Source organism: Crotalus tigris, unplaced genomic scaffold, assembly GCF_016545835.1.
Source record: "Crotalus tigris isolate CLP2741 ecotype Arizona unplaced genomic scaffold, ASM1654583v1 scf7180000018525.42219311030:4301911, whole genome shotgun sequence".
NCBI classification, from domain to species: domain Eukaryota; kingdom Metazoa; phylum Chordata; class Lepidosauria; order Squamata; family Viperidae; genus Crotalus; species Crotalus tigris.
The window spans coordinates 3,029,422-3,048,856 of record NW_024097057.1 but is presented as its reverse complement, the minus strand read 5'-3'; the positions used below and the strand labels follow the sequence as shown (position 1 = coordinate 3,048,856).

The 19,435-nt window shown below is 47.7% G+C and overlaps 2 protein-coding genes across 2 annotated transcripts; one reads left to right on the top strand and one right to left on the bottom strand.

Annotated features, from left to right (window-relative positions):
- Nucleotides 1-1,102: 1,102 nt before the first annotated feature.
- TMEM170A (transmembrane protein 170A) lies at nt 1,103-6,605 on the bottom strand. The gene is made up of 3 exons (XM_039353742.1): nt 6,335-6,605; nt 4,566-4,736; nt 1,103-3,770 (listed from the first exon to the last, which is right to left on the bottom strand). Exons 1-3 carry the CDS (start codon nt 6,465-6,467, stop codon nt 3,640-3,642), a joined length of 435 nt encoding a protein of 144 aa, XP_039209676.1. The 5' UTR covers nt 6,468-6,605; the 3' UTR covers nt 1,103-3,639.
- Nucleotides 6,606-6,942: 337 nt separating this feature from the next.
- Nucleotides 6,943-16,317, top strand: CFDP1 (craniofacial development protein 1). The gene is made up of 7 exons (XM_039353741.1): nt 6,943-7,128; nt 8,152-8,272; nt 8,673-8,904; nt 10,063-10,169; nt 11,419-11,520; nt 15,334-15,492; nt 15,688-16,317. The coding sequence occupies exons 1-7, from the start codon at nt 7,074-7,076 to the stop codon at nt 15,776-15,778; spliced, it is 867 nt and encodes a 288-aa protein (XP_039209675.1). The 5' UTR covers nt 6,943-7,073; the 3' UTR covers nt 15,779-16,317.
- The last annotated feature ends 3,118 nt before the right edge of the window (nt 16,318-19,435 follow it).

Sequence of the window (19,435 nt, the reverse complement as noted above, 5' to 3'; positions counted from 1 at the left end):
TATTTCTGATGCACACTGAATAATTGAAAAGGCCAACGAACACACACACACACACACACAACCACCATCTGCTTCATTGACTATAGAAATGCCTTCTGTTGTGTTGATACTGACAAGTGTGGAAGATCCTTACCAAAACGGGAATCCCACAATATCTCGTTATCCTCACTTGAGACCCGTACACGTGTCAGGAAATCACATTCCAGATGGAAGAAGGTGAACGTGGCTGCCTCCAGGTCTCCCAGAGCAGGGGTAGGCAACCTTGGCTCTTTTATGACTTGTGGCAACCTGTCCACACAAGCAAGCAAAGCCCCATCCGTGGGATGCAGGCAGCACACAAAGTCACGCACTCTCCGGTCCATGGAAAAACCTTTCTCCACGGAACAGGTCCCTGGTGCCCAAAAGGTTGGGGGGGACCTCTGATTTACAGTACAAATAGCCCAAGCATATATTAATCCAACACTGAAAAAAGCAGGCACTACAGTAACTGTTTAAAATTAATTGCATTTTTTTCATATTACTATCACTGTATTTGCCAGCAGAAAGCAAGATATCCGGAGCAGAACAAAAAATCATCTATTCTTGGAGAAAATTCCTTCTCAACTGCCAAAGTGCCAGTGTCATCCTGGATAACCTGGCAAGTGTCGTAAGTAAAGAGTTCACCATGTAGTATGGGAGAAATCCTGAACTTTAACCAAACCATTGGCAATACTCATCTGATCTTGGCTGGATTCCAAGTTAAGCTTAAAAAAAAAATATCCCCAAAGGAAACAGACAATTTTGGAAATATTGCCAAGGAAACTGGAGTTATCCGAGGTGAGCTTGGCTTTAAAAATATGCACTTGTTTTTTTCCAATTTTCCAAGCATTCATTAGATACTCCTGGTACATTTATTTTTTTTATCTTCTCATTCTTCGCAGCTCCCCTTTTCCAAATTAACTGTGTTAGCGATGATACAAGCGCTGGCCAATGCTGTAAATTGGGGGGGGGAGGGTTGTCCAATCTTGGCAACTTTTAAGACTTGTAGGCTTCAACTCCCAGAAGTCCCCAGCCAGCCAGCAGGAAATCCCACCGCCCCAAATCATGAGACGCAATGCACTCGTTCACAAGATTTAGCTGGGATTTTATTAGCCAAAATACCAACACTAGAATCAGAAACCTCAGTAGAAAAATAAAAACCAGTATTGGGAGATTTAGGCTCCCTCTGTACAAAGATTGATTTGCATATGCTGCAGCGGTCGGTGGCATGCAAACAAACGTGGTGGGCATTTGCTGACAAGAAGGGTTAAAATGCAAAGGAAATTGCTGCCAGGAAGGAGTCCCTCAGCCCCTCCTTCAAACCCAGTTTGTGGGGGCTCCTAACAAGCCTCTCCACTGCACGAAGGGGGCGTGGCCCTTCTTCCATTGCAAGTCAACGTGTTCGCGAGTGGCGATATTTGGTCAAGGCAGTTAACAGAACATCCAGTCCTGTTCTTACATTTGGATGAGTTGAGAGCTTATTTTTTCAAGTTTCACCAAACTCTCTGCTGCTGGGTCATAATGAGCTTGCAGATTTAATTCTTCCTGACTGGGTTGATCCTTTTGTCTTCCCTGCTCACTAAAGCCAGGATTCCAACCACCGAGTGCAAACAAGTGAATTCAGGAGGCAGAGGAAAAAGGACAAGCCTCGTCCAAGCATCTGCCTCAAGAAGCAGGTTAGAAAGGCCTGGCAAAAGTAAAGTGAAAAGTATAAAATAAGAGGGCCAAGGGAGCAATTTGCCCAAGGAAGGAAGATAATCGAACTGGGGTGATCACGTTCCACCAGCTCATTCCTAAGCATCGAAAGCTACAGGAGCTTGAGTGATCACGATGTTTTCTGAAATTCTGGCCACTTAATCATGATCAATACATTAAAAAACGAGAACAATCGCATATTTTTAAGCCTTGGCCGTTTAAAATGTTATTGATGGGGCAACCTTTCAAGAGCTGTAAGATGCACTTAAAATAGGGGAGGGGCACAGGGAGTGGGAGTATCACAAAGCAGGAAGAGCCATATCACCTATGAGCAGAGGCGAGCGTGCCTGGGGTGTGCTTTTCAGCTGTGCTAAGCCTATTTTAAGATACAAATCACATTTTTTGCATGTGTCCTTTCTTAAAATGGTAAAAAAAGCACCCACACACACACATGCTCCTCATTTTTGACCATGGCAATTGGAAGAATGCTTTGCAGTGATAAAAACGGAGGGGGGGGGGAAGACCGCTTGCAGGTGGCCTGCCTGTGACCCAGAGCACTTATTTCTTTAAAAAAAGGATTAATCAAGCTCAGAGGAAAATAGGTTTCAGAAGCCACCCCGATAATCATCCAGGAGACTCCAGAAGAATTGAGGTGGGGAGGAATGGGACCTTTCAGGGAGGGAGGGATGGTGTCAAATTCCTGATAAATGAGGAAGCACTAAAGGACATGTCCTCCCTCCCTCCCAGCAAATGAATCCTGTCATGCCCTGGGGGTAAATAGTCTGGTGTCTACCTCCGTGAGGCAGACTGGTGAGCTCCTGGGTAGCAGTGTGTGGCTGCCCCTGAGAGAGGGCACTGATGGGATCCAAGACTGATCCCAGGAAGGAGGGCAATGTTGCCCAGGCACTTAAGGGGTTCCCAAAGCAATCTGAGCCTCTGCCTGCAGGGAATGGAGGATTCCTAGACAAGCACATCCAAAAGGGCAGTCCCTTCATTCCCTCCCTCTTGTACATTTCCCAAGGTTTCTCTGCGAGTCCTCCAGATGCCAATTAAAAGAGCCTCCCAGCTTTCAAAGTGCACATCTGGGTCTCGCCTCCACTCCTCCGTCCCCTGCAATAAACCTGCTCCCAGAATCACACTGTAAATACGTCCTGCGCGCTTGAGGTAGCAGTGAAGAACTTTCCTTCTTAGTCTCAGCATGAACAGGGAGGCTGAATGCTTCCCATCGGAGGGGGCAGGTTGATGCGGCTAATTGGGGCTGCCTCCCCTTCCCCTTCTTCCCTAGGAAAGGCTTCAAACCATCAGGGTGAAGCCCCCTCCCCCCAGTAGGAACCCCACTCAGCCAAGTTGTTTCAGGTAACACCAAACGTTCTCGCCATGTCCTTTGTTCTCTGGACTCAAATCAGCATCACTCCCCTGACCTAAACCAGATATGCATACTTAAAACAAAACCCCAGAAACGCTCAGGTTGGCACTTCAGGTTACAAAAATGTCACAAATTATAAACACAGACCCAGAGCCTGAACGCTTGTTCACCAACGGGTGAGTGTGAACGTTTTCACATTTCCCTGTGGGTCATCCGCTTCTTATTCTCAGCCCGAGGACAATCCAGTGCAGACATTGAAAGCAGCCAAGTCAGTGCTGGGATGATGATGTGCAGAAGGACCCACAACTCTCTTGACTGTCTTTGGCTGTCTGGCCTTAGATGAGGGAGGTCCTTCAGGGAGACCAGCTGCCTCAATCCAGGACAAGGTTTCTTCTGAACAGGTCAACCTCAGCTAAGCGAAGCTGTTGCAAAGCTCTCTTGCTTTTGAAAGGTATTGCACAGAACTACTTTGTGGTGATTCTCATGCTTTTGAATCTCCTGGTCCATGATTCCCAAGCGACACCCCTCCGGGTGGTCTTCCAGGGCCAAGGGGGAAGGGGCTAAAGAGTAGCCAAAATCCGTAAGAAGGAAATCACCACCACGCAGAAGGTCTGGCCCACTCCCCAAGTCAGAGCCTCAAAGGGGATCATCTTCTTCCCAGCAGCTCGGTAGACCCCGGCAATCGCAGCACCTGTAGAGGAAGAGGGGGAAAAAACACCTTCATTGGGCTGCCACATACTTTGGGGGGGGGATTTCTCCCTGTTCCCAAAGGTAGTTCTCGACCTATAACCATAACTCAGCCCACAATTTCAGTTGTAAGTCACAAAGCAGATCGACACGTGACCAGACCCTATTTGACAAGCTGAGGAGGTTGTAAAGCAAAGGCCCAGTTGTTAAGCACACCTATTATTCACTAGTGCAGGGGTAGGCAACTTTGGCTCTTTTATGACTCATGGACTTCAACTCCCAGAATTCCTGAGCCATCATAACATAGCTGGCTCAGGAATTCTGGGAGTTGACGTCCACGAGTCATAAAAGAGCCAAGGTTGCCTATCCCTGCACTAGGGGGTGTTTTTTGCTGAAAATTGGAAGTAAATTTCTGGCAAAAAATGTAATAAATCATGGTCATGTGATCAATACCTGGGCCCTTGGCAACTGGCATGCATGCATGTGGGATCCTGGGATTGTAAGATAGCCATCGGCCACCTTTCCAGTTGGCTTCCAATTGGCGAAGTCAACAAGGGGAGCCTCATTTGCTGAACGACTGGGAGATTCACTTAATCCCTGCAGTGATTCACTTAATAACCCTGGCCAAACAAAGTCATAAAATCAGGCCTCACTCATTTAACAACTGCCTCGTTTAGCAATGGCAGTGATGGTTGGTTGTAAGTTAAGGACCAGCTGTAGTATCATCGGACTTAAGCCAGACTTTTCCCCTGCTAGGATCCAGAACTCCATCCAACAAATTCTGCCAGAATTCACCTACTTGTTAAGGTCCCGGCAGCTAATGGCCCAACGAGGCCCATCAGCAAGATGCTCACTGGCATGAACCTGCCGTATCGGTGCCTCCGGAGAGTGAAAAGAGCCAGCAGTCCTGCAGGGATGTGGAAGAAGAGAGACGATGCCAGTGCCCACAGGAAGACTCCATACCACATCTCTGCAGTGGGAGAGGAGGGAAGAACAGCTCAGAAGGACAACCTGGGAATGGCTTCCACCAATCACCCTCCAGAGGTGGTTCCCCCCCCCCCCCCGTGGCAAAGATCAAGCCATTGCTCCAGAGTGGCAGCACGATTAGTACAGAAGCCTTTCTTAGCTGAAGCTCTCCGACGGTTTGAAACTGGCAGCTTCCAGAAGAGCTGGGAATTCGAGAAGGTGGAGCTACCAGGTGGAAGAGATTTGCTCTGCAGGTACTCCGCATTCCAGTCAGGTAAGACCAGTTTTTCTCAACCTTGGCAATTTCAAGATGGGTGCACCTCAACTCCCAGAATTCCCCAGCCAGCATTTACAGCCCTTTGCAGCATCCTGCAGTCCTGTTATTGCATTTTATGACAGTTCTGTCAGCAAAAACACACCCGTCGCAAACCGTGGGATCACTTAACCGTTGCTGCGTTTGCTTAATGACCGCTGCAAAAAAGCTGCAAAATCGGGTCAGTCACATGACAGGTCTGTTTTATGACTGTCATGGCATAGAATCATAATGGGCAGGCTCCATTAAGCCCTTATGTTGAGAACTACCTTTACGTCTCTCCTGGTACCTCACCTTTAGTGAGCCATTTTGGCATACAGGTAGTCCTCAGTTAATGGCAATTGGGACTGAAATTTCCATCACTGTGCAATGTGGTTTGTAAACTGCAACATCTAGTGACTGCTCCGCTTAGCAATGCCAAACCTGGCAGGCTCAGTACCATCACTAAGCAAAGTTTGTGGGTCATTAAATGAGGAGCGGTTGACTTCAAGCCAGCTTTCCACAAAGTCAATGGGGAACTTCCAGTGTTGGAGCATTCACCGCTTCTGGAGGCTGGTTGTTCCACTGGTTAATTGTTCTGTCAGGAAATTTCTCCTGAGTTCTAGGCTGCTTCTCTCCTTGATTCATGGTGTGTGTGTTTGTGTGTATGGGAACAAGGGAAAAGTTAACCATACGCTTTGGGCGCGAAAACCCCAGATTCAGCTTTGCTTCTTCTGTATCCACTTGGCTTTAGTAAAGTGTCCCTTCGGCCGGGAGTCTCTCTTTTCTACCTGACTGAGCCGGCGCGCTTGACCGAGGGCTCAAAGGCTTCCCGAAGGCTGGGCAGGTGGCAGCAGCTTCCAGAAAGGCCAGGCGGGTGAGTCCAGCTCGGGGCGGGGCAAAGAACACCTGGGGGCGGGGCAGTGAAGGGTGGCCAAAAAGCAGAGATGGGGGAGGGGGGAACTGAAGGCCATCCAGCAGTGTCAACGCTGTTTGTGAAAACTGCCCCCAAGACACTCAACATCCCGGACAAAGTATAATTTTAAGGCTCCCGCGGCAGGTGCTGGGGGGCTTCCAACAAGACGCCCTCCAGCTCTCAAGACTCCAACACCCATGATTCCCAGCGGACGGGAGTGGGCGGGCTTCTGGCAGGGAAGACACCCCCCCCCGGTAACGGGCTCGGCTGTGCCCATTCGGTGCGGAGGCCCAGCTGTGTCTCCAGAGCTCTGGGCTCCAGCTCCAAATCAGCCCCCGGCAGGGGATGGTGGGCGCTGTAGTCCCCAAAGCCCTCGAGAACTCCCCGTTCCTACCTGAGAAGTGGCAAAGCGCGGCGGCGCAGGCGCCGGTGGTGACGTTGCCCGTCCGCGGGGTCAAGCGGAGACTCAGGATCTGCTGCCAGAGACCGCCCGAGTCGGGAGGCGACGCGCCGCCGCCTTCCGCCATCCCGCCGCAGCCGCGGCATCCCGTCGCCGAAGCCAGAGAGGAGCGCGCCCAGAGCGGTGCCAATCGCACTTCCGGTAAGGACGCTTTCGCCCGTGCCAGGTTTTGGCCTCTCTAGGATTGCAGCGTTCTATGGTTACCTTTTTTTCTTTCCCCCGCTTGGATAGGTCGAGGGAAAACTACACTTCCCAGAAGCCCTTTTTGTTTGTTGGAGAGGGACGCGGGGAGCTGGAGTTCACGGATGGCTGGAAGGTCATCCGAAATACATCCCTTAACCCGCAAAGGCTTGCGAGGCTCTCGTAGCCTTTGCCATTTGAATCCTTCCAGGCTTTCTGGTTCTCAACTAGCCCAAAACGCGTTCTTTTGCAAGTTTGACCGATCTGTCGCGCGAGTCTAGGCGTAAATATCCGAGTCTCGAATATTTCACGCCTGGATCGGTCAAATATTCAAATGATGTTCAAACAATCAACTCCGCGAGTCCACCAAAGACGTTTTTGTTCTGTAGGGTCAACAGCACTTCCGGAAGAAAGGATGGGGGCGTGTGCTTCCGGGTCCTCGCCTCAAGACGCGGGGCGTGATCTGTGAGGTTGGAGTCGCGCAGGAAGAGCCATGTCGGATTCGGAGGATTTTTCGTCGGGGGAGGACGAGGATTACCTGCCCTCAGGTGGGACGTCCGGCCTCCCTCGGGGAGAGCGGGCGGGCGGGCGCTTTGGGCAGGCGGGGCTGGACGGCGAGGCCTCCGGGTCGAGGCCGCTGGTTCCGAACATCCGGGCTGCGTGCTGAGGGCGTCACGTGACAGCGGCCGGGCACCGCTTCGGATGGGCAATTCCAATGCGGGTTGCTGGAGGGGGGGGTGAGGACGGGAGGGCGCGCCGTTGTATCGCCCCAAAGGGAAGGCGTTGGGCTGCAGACCCGCGTCTGCTTTCAGGGCCGCTGCCTGGAATGGATCCGTGTTTCTCGGAAACTTTAAGGCAGGCGGACTTCAACTCCCAGAATTCCCCAGCCAGCAAAGCCCTTAAAGTGGCCAAACTTTGCTGAGCCGGGAATTCTGGGAGTTGAAGTCCCCCTACCTTAAAAGTGGCCAAGCTTGGGTTGGGCTGAGAGAGTGATTGACCAAAGTCACCCAGCCGATTTTCATGCTAAGCGGGACTAGAACTCTGTCTCCTGGTGATTGATCCAAAGTCACCCAAGTAGCTTTCACGTCTAAGGCAGGACTACAACTCACCATCTCCTGATGATTGGGCTAAAGTCACCCAGGCGCTTCTCATGCCTTAAGGTGCAAGTAGAACTGACAGGCTCCTGGTTTCTAGGCATCTTCACCAATAGACCGATGGGACCAATGCTTCTTTTGAGGTTGGCATTGAGTCTCCAGCAGCTGCTTCTCAAGACCCAAGCCGGCCACATATTTCCTTATTGCTGTCGTTCTCATACTTTAAATGACCAGGAGGGAGAAAGAAACAGCCTTTTTCTAATTTTGCAGCAGGAATCCAGCATCCCAACTGGATATCCCGTATATCTCTGGTCTGCCCGAGGGGAGATGTAGGATAAAAGTTTCTCTTTCAGCTTTTCCTCCGATTACAAGGCTCCCTTTGCTCAGGCCTGGCTACTTGGGTAACACACAGTCTAGTCCCCTGTATTCCTAGGGACAATCTGTTGCTTTTGGGTAACTGAGGCTGTGTTGACACAGGCGAAGAATACAGTGAAGACGATGTCAGCGAGCTGATAAAGGAAGAGGAAGTGGAGGAGGAGGAAGAGCAGCAGCCAGACTGGAAGACATGCAAAAAAGACACTAAAGGAATTGCACCTTGGTGAGCAGCAATTTGCATCAGAGGAAAAAAAGAAAAGGAAGTGTTGCTTTGCTTCCTTTTTAAAATTATGTCCCAAACGGCATTTTTTTGATAAGGTGTTTTATTAGTAGGAAGTGATGAAGGAGGAGAGCAATTTCATCAGAAGAGTGCCTTACTTATTGCCCTTTTTACTTAACACAAGATTGCTCAGGAGTGTCCGCAGGATGTGGTCAGAAAAATCAACATGGTGACAACAACACCCAGTGCTTCAGTTGCCCTGTTCTGGCAGCCATTTTAACTGTTCTAGCCAAACCCTGCAGATGCTCCTGGTTGCTTCCAAGCTCTCACAAATAATCCTTGCAGCCATTTTAGATTCTTGACTGGTAATTCATTTGCTGATAACGATAGAATTTTTTCCTAGGAAAAGGAAGAAACAACACAGGCTTTTCTTAGATCTGGGTGAAGGAGAATCTTCTAAAGACAAGAAAAATGAGGAGGAGGACAGTGAATCGGGAGAAAGTCGTAACACGTATATAAACAAAAACGAAGAAAGGAAAAAGGAGGATGCACTGTGGGCCAGCTTCCTCAGTGATGTTGCCCAGAAACCCAAAGCCGTTTCTGCAGATCAAACTCCCTGCCATCAGAAACACAAGGTAAGGGGGAAACTGTCATTCAGACATCACTGTTTGAAACAGAAAGGGAAACTTCCATTACGGTTTGTTCAAATAGGTATCTCCTTTCTCCAAAGAATATGACTGGATTTCAGCAAATCTCTAATCAAAGGTCTCTGAAATCAGGTGAACTACAATAGGCTGTATTTCTATCCAGGTATGTTGACGGTACTCCTTGTATACCCCATTTCACTGTTACAACCAGAAAGTTAGTTTTGTTTAAAAGGATGGATGCTAACCTAACATAGAGACCTTTGTGGACAATAAAAGGGTTAACAATAACAAGATTTAAGACCGAATGAAAATAATGTCATCAAGCTGAAATGGTGTCTTTTCATTTCCCCTGGAAAGATTACAGAAATGAAATGAGACCGAGGATTCTGGCAAGTCAGTCCACTCCTGAATGATATTTTAAGCATTGCTACAAGGAGCGTATTCTCCTAATTAGCCATGGCTTGGCTTTGATTGCACCAGTCATTCCCAAATATGAGGGCCACACAGATAAATTTTGTGTTTACTATTTTTAAGAGACAGTAAACCTACACTTAACAATAAAATAATAAAATAATGAAAAGGAAAAAAATAATGAGACAATAAAACAGCACATAATTTTTTTTGTGCAGCTGGCTTTTTTTATGAAGTCTCACAACTGCACAAAAATGTTTACATACTGTTTTATTGTCTCATTTTTTCTTCTTTTCTCTAAAAACTAATTGTATTAAATTCTTCTTTTTTTAATTGTACTTTTTTAATTATAAAGGCTGGTCAAAGACAGTAATAAAGGTATTTTATTTGACTTGTGAATGAAAATGCAGTTAATTTCCCCTGGAAATATTATGGGAATAAAAATGAGAACTAGAGTTCTAGCAAATCATTAGTCCACTCCTGAATGGTATTTTAAGCACTGCTGCATTGAGAGTATTGTCCTAATTAGGCTAATTGGCTTAAAAAGATCCACACATATCTGTTCTCACAACATGCTGAATGTTATTTTCTGGCCGTGAAGCATAGCCAATTGATTCAGCACTTTGAGGTGAATGCTGGGTAATGGCCTTAGCAATGGATGCATTAAAAGGGCCTGAGGTATCTCCGGCACTCAAACAAATGTGTTTTTTTTTCCCCCTTTCCTGTTTTGGTTAGACAGCTGCTGAGAAAAATGTGTGCAAGCCTCAAGGGGAACCAAAGGAAACAGAGAGTAACAAAATCACGGTCACCAAAGTGTTTGACTTTGCTGGCGAAGAGGTGAGGTAAGTTTGGCCTGTTCCTTTTGCATTCAACTGCTCCATTCAAACAGCAGCTAACAAGCAGAGGACAACGACCATATTATAAATTGGTTTGTTTTTTTTTTGCTGCAAAATAAGGACCTTAAAGCATTTCACAGGACTATAAAACAGCAGAGTTATGTTAAAACACACATACAATAGGCAAGTAAGTGCCTACGCGTGGAGTTTTCTCAAAGCTGGTGGTCCCAAAGGGTGTTTTTTTCAAAAGGCAACTGAACTTTCTTTTTCCTTGAACTGATCGCCTTAAATTCTATTTAGAGAAGATAGTGCCAAAGGTTTCTCGGAATTTTCTTTAAAAAGGCTTGTAGAGCATCTTGGATGAGAAGCGAAACATCTTCCAGGAAAGTTGCCTTTTGAAAAAGCACCTTTGGGACACCAGCTTTGAGGATGGTTGAGATTCTCCAAAGCTGGTGGGTCAGCCTGTTTTAGGCTGCTGTTTCAAGTCTCACAAAGAAGAAACCCCAGAGAGAAAGGGGCCGTCGTTCCCCACCTCTGTTCTAGAGCGACGCTATGTTTCCTCCCTTGATGGCTTTCAAGGAAGAATGGAAGGAATTTTTGAGGATGCTGAAACTGGAGAGGGGAGGCAAACACAAGGTCATGCCGAAAGGAAAAACAGATGGGATTAAAACAACATGAGAAAGATCTATTTACGTAGATGGTTTATTTTGTCTTTATCTCGCATGCGGTTATTAAACTCAAGAATTGCTTTTCACACAAATTCCCCCTGATAGTGCGAACCGGCATTCAGAAGCCAGGATCTGGTTTGTAACTGGAAAATGATTTATGTTTTTGAGATTAACCATTGCTTTTTTTTTTTTTCCTCTTGCCCTTTTCACTGTGTGCTCTGTGTGTCTGCAAATCCCTTCCTTGGCGGTTATCCATTCCTTCGTGAAAAGGAAATGCTAATTTGCTCCTTCAAGCAAAACCGTTTGATAAGCAGCAAAACTTGCTGCTGCTTTTTAGATTCCTGGAGAAAATTTATTCGTTCTTGCCTGCCTTTTTGGAATTCAAGCCAGGGGTAGAGATTTGTTCAGTGAAACCTTTCTGCCTGACGCTTTTGGCAGTTATTCATCATTTTATAAATTGGGGGAAACTTTAATGCCTTTATAATTGGGGGGGGGCTGATTATTGGTAGCTGCTGTGCATTTTAATAGAAGGAATGGCTTCTGCTTTAAGGTCCTAATTTCCTTTCTGTCTTTCCTCCCTCTGACAGGGTCAGCAAGGAAGTCGATCCTGCTTCAAAGGAAGCCCAGCAATTTCTGAAAGAGCAAGAGCCGAAGATGGCAACTCAGGCATCGCATCCAACTATTTCAGGGTAAGATCCTGGGAAACTCTGTTCGTGCAGCGCAGGTCGCATGAACGCTGGGAGGGGATTGCAACGGCTTCTTTAGAACCAGCGGGAATTGGCTGACTCTTTTGGAGCCTCATGGATGACACCAACAGGGAAGTTCCTCCTTTCTCACCCAACCTAGAAAGGGAATGGATGAATGCCCTGGAGCAGCCCCCTGCCTTTTGTTTGGCAGGGGAGGGAGAACTCGCCCTGGTATTGTCAGCCGTCCCAACTTGGTTGGTTAGACAAGAAAGACTGGCCAAAGCCCATGAGTCTCTGGAAATCCCGTTTGCACATGGAGCACAGAGTCTGCACTGAATAAATTCCTGTCCCGGCACCAGCCACCAGAGGGCGCAAGACCTCTCCTGGTCCTCTGAGCCTTTAAGGCAGCTATTGTCCAGGTGAAGTCACAAGCCCTCCATTGCAGATCTCTTTTGCCAAGCTACAGTGGAGTTCTGTGCCTCGGTGTGTCCATCACCTGCACAATTTTCCAAAGCACTTGAAGGCAGGACAAGAAACAATGGATGGAAACTGATCAAGGAGAGAAGCAACCTGGAATTAAGGAGAAAGTTCCTATCAGGGAGGACAATTAACCAGCGGAACAGCCTGCCTCCAGAAATCGTGGGTGCTCCGTCACTGGAGGTTTTTAAGAAGAGACTGGACAGTCACTTGTCTGAAATGGTATAGGGTCTCCTGCTTGAGCAGGGGGTTGGACTAGAACAGAGGTCCCCGAAAGGTTTTTCCATGGACCAGAGAGTGCGTGGTTTTGTGTGCTGCCTGCATCCCACGGATGGGGCTTTGCTTGTTTGTGCGGACCGGTTGCTGGCATGCCATGCCAGTACCGGTCCAGAGACTGGGGTTTGGGGACCCCTGGACTAGAAGACCTTCCAGCTCTGTTCTGAACTGAATTGAATTGGGTATATCTGGTGAAAAGAAGAAGTTGAAGTCCACAAGTCTTAAAGTCACCCAGGTTGGACACCCCCGATTTAGTGCATTCGGTTTTGTGTTGCAACTCCTTGACGCCTTTCCAAACCTGGGCAAGGAGTAGAAATTCTCCAGGGGAAGGCTGACTCGTTCAAGCAGTAGCAGCAGAGGAGAAAGAGGGAAACCGCGCCGAGCATCTGTCCTTCATTAGACTGCTCGGGGCTTTGTGGAAACTGGGAGCGCAGCTGCAAAGCACAGATCCGCCGTCTCCAGCCAAAACGGGAGTTGGAAGCCATGCCGGACGATGCGCCTGGGAACCAAATCCAGCTCCTGTGCTTAGAGGCCTTTTTCTGGAAGAGGCGATGCTAGAGCCCAAGGAGAAGGCCCAGAGCAGGGGTTTGAGCCACCCTGATTTTGAGCAGCTCTGAAAGGTAGAGCCGGCGCTGGGTTCAGCCCGTGCGCTGGTAGAAGGGATACAGGTAGTCCTCGGTTTAGTGACTGTTCACAGTTACAACGGCACAAAAAAACATGATCTTGGCTGGTATTCACACACATGACTGTTGCTGCAGCGGTCACGTGATTAAAATTCGGGTGCTTGGCAACCGGCATGACAGCTGTACTGTCCCAAGGTCACGTGATCACCATTCGTAACCGTCAAACAAGTGAAATCAAGGGAGGAAGGCAGGTTTGCATAACGACTGCATGAGTCACTTAAGAACTGCAGTGATTTGCTTCACAGTGGTGGGAGAAAAGGTCATAATAATAATAATAATCATAAAGTTAGAAGGGACCTGTGTGCGTGCGTGCGCTTACCCGCTGCTTCCACAGCCCGGTTCCGAAGGGGCCATGCCCCAGGGGTTGGGTACCCTGCATTTAACAACTGCCTTGCTTAGCAATGGAAATGTGGAGCTCAATTTTAGTTGTAAGTTGAGGACTGCCTGCAACCCAATGCTTTGTAATGGAGGGAGGGGGACTGGTCCTCCTCCAGTTGTCAGTTCTTTGAGAGCAAAGGGGATGTTGAGTGCTAAATTCCTCGCTGGGGGCGTGAAGGGCCAGGGAGTCTGGGATGAGATCCTGGGAAAGGTCGCTGGGATGCCCTTCACCCCTGAGAGCTGCGTCCAGGGTGGCCACTGGATTCCTCATCCAGATAAGCCCCATTTCCCATCTGGAAGAGGAGGGCCTTGCTTTCTACAGGTCAAAAGCCTCTGCCTTCCTTCTTGTTGTGAATAAAGGCTGCAGATGCAGTGTCAAACGTCCCAGCTTGGTCAGACCCACGGTTAGGGAAAGTACACTTTACTAAGGCAAGTGTTTAGAGTAGAGTTGAGTAGAATAGAATAGAGACTAGGGAATAGAGTAGAGTAGAGTAGAATAGAATAGAATAGAATAGAATAGAATAGAATAGAATAGAATAGAATAGAATAGAATAGAATAAGGTAGGATAGGATAGAATATAGGTTGTAGGTCAAGGCCTATTTATATTTTGGAGTGGAAAAGTGTTATTTTGGCACTCGGAGGAAGAGAGGAAATAAATGTTTCTCAACATTTAGTCAGTCTGCTCATCTGAAGACAGACCTCATTCCTTTAAACCTTGCATCTGGTTCATGAGCAGCTGCAGGATGGAGAAAGAGTGACTGAACCCTGAAACCAGGCTTGGACAAGTCTCTTTCTTTCCTTGGCTGATTCATTAAAACAGCCTGAACTTTGGGGATGTGCTTGTTACGGCTTTCCGTCTTATTTCATCTGCTTAAGAATGCCAGTCATTTCCTTTCCAGATTTTCAGGATGGCCCCAGGTCAATAGAAAGGAAGTTCTCCCAGGAATGCAAAATAAACTACTATACAGGTCTAAGCCTCTGCTAATGGAGGACGCAACTTTGCGCTTCACGGATTTTGTGATGGATCCGCAGCGGGCCCTGTACGAATGTGCGTGGTGCTTTCTGTGGAGCCTCAGGGCTACACGGTTGTCACTTAGGGGATGGGGTTTCTCACTAGCGGGGAGCCAAGCCGACGGTGGTTACACTTCATTGCCCCAGTTGTGCTGAAGAATTGGTGACAAGGCTATTTGGCAAGCAGCAGGGAGGCTGCTTTACTGCAGGAGCCCACAGAAACGGTAGCTTAGGTTTGTTTGTCCTGCATTTCAAGCGCTTTGCATTTTGTATTAAGCCTGTCCGGTGGGATTAGGAACCCACTTGTTGGATGCAATTTGATAACTGCAATTTGGGTCGCTTAAAATCTTGTTGCCGTTTCACAAAGATGCCGGAAAGCAAAAAGAGGATACCCTGGATGGGCAGGTAGACTTTTGACATTGAAGAGTGATAGAAAGTTAGAATAACAAAGTTGGAAGGGACTTTGAAGATCATCTAGTCAACCCTTGCTCAAGCAGGAGACCCCGTGCCATTTCATACAAGCGGCTGTCGAATCTCTTAAAAAGTTTCAGCGATGGAGCACCATAGCTCACAACTTCTGAAGGCAAGCCATTTCACTGGCTAACTGTCCTCACTGCCAGGAAATTCCTCCTTAGGTTGCTTCTCTCCTTGATCAGTTTCCATCCGTTGCTTCTTGTCCTGCCTTCAGGCGCTTTGGAGAATAGCTTGACCCTCTCTTCTTTGGGGCAGCCCCCGAGATATTGGAACACTCCCTTTATGTCACCCCGCCCCCAGTCCTTCTCTTCATTAAACTAGACATACCCAATTCCAGCAGCCTTTCCTTATATGTTTTAGCCTCCAGTCCCCTGATCCTCTTTGTTGCTCTTCTCTGTACTCTTTCTAGAGTGTCAGCATCTTTTTTACATCGTGGTGACCAAAACCGGATGCAGTTGGAGAGATGAGCCTGTCCGTCACCTCGAAGTCGTCTTATCTTCTGCTTTGCCTTTGCAGAGTGAAGCGGCCTAGCAGTATGAACAGCCTTCTGGGGAAGATGGGTGCCAAGAAGCAGAAAATGAGCACGCTGGAGAAGTCCAAGCTGGACTGGGAGACCTTCAAAGAAGAAGAAGGCATAGGCGATGAGCTGGCCATCCACAACCGAGGGAAAGATGGGTAAAAAGTTCTGTTCCCTTGGCAACTGCTTGATGAGTGACACTTGTTGCTCCCAGAAGCAGCAGCATTCTTGCCCCGGGTTTGTTTTTTTTTTTTTTTTTTTTTTTTTTTTTTTTTTTTTTTTTTTTTTTTTTTTTTAATATTTGCGAGCTTCCTCAAGACCCTTGATGGGGACTCTCTGCCTCCTCCCTGCAGGTACTTGGAGAGAAGAGCCTTCCTGGAAAGAGTGGATTACCGTCAGTTTGAGCACGAGCGAGATCTCCGCCTGAGCAACATGAAACCCTGAACCATCGGCAGAGTCCGACTTTCCGAGTCCAGCCATCCCCAGCATGGCCTCTCCGGGTCTTTTCTCCCACTGCAATAGCCAATAGGTGAACTGAGGTCCCGGGCTGCCGGTTTGCCAGGCAAGGGGCAGCTCCGGGCAGCAGATAGTTGTTAGCTGGGCACGTCGTCCTGCGGCCTGTTTCTCGGCTGGCGAAGGGGCTGCCAGGCTGATTTCCCAGCTGTCCACATTTTTGGTAACCCGGAGGAGCACAGCAGACCCAGCTGCGGAATTGCTCCCATGCCCGCCTGCTTGTGCCCGTCGCCCGGGCGCTGGTTCTGCATGACATCAGCCCCGGGATCCCCATGTTGCTGGCGCCAGTGGCCTCCTTGTGCCATTGAAAAGCTCACCCACCCAGACTCCCTCACAGTCCTTCACTGGACCAATCTCAAACTCTGGGGAGTAAAGTAGCCCCCCAGCCTGCTTTCCTATTCAGGAGTCTCCCAGCTTCCTTCTTTTTTTTTCTAATGCTTTTTCCCAGGTTCTTTTTTTTTTTTAAAGCAGCCCCTCTGAGCATTCACGCCCTGCAGAAATGTTGGACGAGCAGCAGCCTGCAGGTGAGGGAGGGAGGGAGGGAGGGAAGGAGGGAGAGAAGCCAGCATCCCCTTTCTTCCTTTGAATAAACTGTTAAATCGGTTCTGGCAAGTGTGTCGTTCTTCCCCTCTTGGCCAAGGACGTCAGGCAGGCCTCCAGCGACACAAGAGGGACCCCACTTCCCCCCCCCCAAAAAAAAAGATGCTTTGCAAGTTCATTCTCTCTCTCTCTCTCTCCTGATCTTATGTCCTGGGAGGGCCAGCCTCGAAAGCGGCCATAAGGGTTGTGTGCTGGTGCAGGTAGTCCTTGATTTATGACCACCGTTGAGCCCAAAATTTCCATGGCTAAGCAAGTTTTCTTAAGTGAGTTTTGCCCCATTTTATGGCATTTCTTCCCACCGTTATTAAGTGAATCCCTGCAGGTATTAAGCTAATGAGATGGCTGTTACGTGAATCTCTCTTGCCCTGTTGACTTTGCACGTGAGAAAGTTACAAATGGGGGTCACGTGGCCCCCAGGGACGCTGCGACGGCCGTAAGTGTGAGCCAGTTGCCAAGTGTCCGATTTTTGATCACGTGACCATGGGGATGCTGCAAAGGTCATGCGTGTGAAAAATGGTCATCAGCACTTTTTTCACTTCCATTGTAACTTCACAAATGGTTATAAGTCAAGGGCTGCCTGTAGTTAAATCCCTAAAGAGTTTTTCCTTCACTTAATGCTCTGGGGAAATTCATGGGAGGCCACCGGTAGGCTCCCTTAAACATCTTATTGGAAACTTGGCTTTGTATTTTTAGTATCTAATTTATCATGTTTTCTCTCCAACTATCTGTCTGTCCCAGCCTCAATCTGATCCCGCCCATCTATTAATCAATGTCTATGCAGGACACAGGATCAAGAAGAGATCCCCTGCCGGGCTGACAGTGACGGGAAACCTTCTTGTATCAGTCTAAAGGAGGAAAGAGTATCACTGTACGCATTTTAATGAAATAAGTGACTTCAGCAAAAATTAGCATTTTTAAAACAAAATGGATCTAGTGGTCTCTTAAATCTTGGAGGATGCTTTTCCTTTGCTAAGTGTAAATGAAGTCAAAATTTATTCACATTTCTACCTGGGAAAAATGAAAAGGATGATTCTGTATTCCAGGCTCTATGGCAGTTCCCCTTAGGAAGAAAAGAGTTCATTGGCTACTATACTTTTTTTAGGGTTATTTTTAGCCTCTAGACTAGATGTTAAGCCTATCAGTGACCCCCCAAAACCGTCATGCTGAAATGTGTGTTGGTAGCTAGTCTGGTTTCTAGAAAGTGCAGGGCAGAGGGAAAGAGCAATCTCTTTATAAAAGGGAAGAAGATAAGAACAGTCATGGCATGTTAGCCTGACTTCGGAATCTATGAAGATAGAATAAGAAAACAATTAATTGCCAAGTGCCCAGAGGGAAATTAGGCGATTACAGGCTGCCAGCATGCTTTTATTAGAAACTAATTATGTTAGGCCAGTTTAGTTCCCTTCTTTGATAAAATAATTGGTTTGGTGGAAAAAAACATGTCAGATAAAGAGCAAAGCCTTCACGAACGCTTAGTCCCTCGTGAGGCCTTCCGCAGAGGCTCGCTTTAAGTAGGCCAGAAGAAGTGAGGCAACAGCTGTAAAACGGAGGCAACTTCAGCGAAAAGCAGTTCTTAGCCATAAAATAAAAGGTAAATATTCTCAAGGTTAGAGGCTAAAATTGCACCTTGCACTGTTATAGCTGATCGGTTCATGGCTGGTGGAAGACACCACAGTCGGTCAATCTTGTACTTACTCTTCATTAAGGCCTAGTTTACAAGCCAGTGGAGAAAATTACTGTGGTGTTGCAAATAATTATGGTTAGTTTACAACCTTGGCTACTTCCAAACCACTTAGTCTCATTACTGACTGGTAAACAAAAATAAATGCTAGCCTTTGATATGAAGGTGCACAGGGTGAGGTGGCTGCTGAATCCACAGGTGAGCAGCCTCAGGAGCTGCCTTTGATGGACTCAGCAAGTTCTTCTGTTCTTTAGCCAGGAATGCAGAACAGGTGCAAAAAAGGGCTTTATCTCTGGCCACTGCATATGGGATTTGCAAGACAGGGTTAAAAATGCAGGAAATTGTTAGTTGAACAACCAGCTGCAGGTTCTAGATCAGGAGTGTCAAACTGCCAGCCCGTGGGATGGTTGCATCACGTGGAGGCCGTGCCAGCCCCAGCTCCGGCAATGTGAAAAAAGTCGTGATACGTTGCGACACATCACGTGACACGGCGTGTTTGACACCTGTGTTCTAGATTATCAGTAAAAAGACCTGCCTCCTTCCTGGGTCATAGAGAGGCTGCTTGAAGAAAAATCAAAGTCATAACTTTCGTGTAATATGTTGGTTCTAAATGGGAAGTAGGTCCGTCCTCCCCAGGTGGGTAAAATGAGGAGCCAGATTGTTGGGGGCAAGAGGCTGACTCTGTAAACTGCTTAGAGAGGGCAGCTGGATTGGGTGCTTAGGTAGCCACTGGAAGCTGCTAGAGAGGGTCCATCCTTGCCCTCTTCCTACCCACCAGACCTTCCAAGCTTCACTGTCTTTTTGCCCTTTGGGGAAAAAGTCTCCACCCCCTCCTGTGACTCCAGATCAGGGGTTCTCAACCTTGGCAACTTTAAGACTTGTGGACTTCAACTCTCAGATTCTGGGAGTTGAAGTCCACAAGTCTTAAAGTTGCCAAGGTTGAGAACCTCTGCTCCAGATTGTATTCCACTACATCATCCCAGTTCCACTTTTCCTTTCCTTAACTACCTCCCATTTCCCACCTCTGTGCAACAGGTCAGGTTCACCCTGTGGATCTGCCTGATTTTTCTTGATTTTTGTATATCCTCATTATTCGAATTTGTTCTTGTCCTTGTCCAATTCAGAGGGTTGGATTTGATGGCTTAAATGTTCTGTTCTCCTCCCTGATTCTTGGCATATTTTCCTAATATAGAATAAGCTAAAATGAGAATCAAAAAGTACATTTTGCTGATATGCTCCAGAGTGATCTATGTGTTCCTGCTGTCTCCTGCCTGCATTGTTAATGCAGCTTTAAATTAGGACACAAA

Excerpts from the sequence above, each read along its gene's own strand:
- TMEM170A (XM_039353742.1), bottom strand. The coding sequence starts at position 6,467 with ATGGCGGAAGGCGGCGGCGCGTCGCCTCCCGACTCGGGCGGTCTCTGG. Across the intron at positions 4,737-6,334 it reads CGCGCTTTGCCACTTCTCAG|AGATGTGGTATGGAGTCTTC; the intron begins GTAGGAACGGGG and ends CTCCCACTGCAG. Across the intron at positions 3,771-4,565 it reads AGCTGCCGGGACCTTAACAA|GTGCTGCGATTGCCGGGGTC; the intron begins GTAGGTGAATTC and ends CTTCCTCTACAG.
- CFDP1 (XM_039353741.1), top strand. The coding sequence starts at position 7,074 with ATGTCGGATTCGGAGGATTTTTCGTCGGGGGAGGACGAGGATTACCTG. Across the intron at positions 8,905-10,062 it reads CCTGCCATCAGAAACACAAG|ACAGCTGCTGAGAAAAATGT; the intron begins GTAAGGGGGAAA and ends TGTTTTGGTTAG. Across the intron at positions 10,170-11,418 it reads TTTGCTGGCGAAGAGGTGAG|GGTCAGCAAGGAAGTCGATC; the intron begins GTAAGTTTGGCC and ends TCCCTCTGACAG.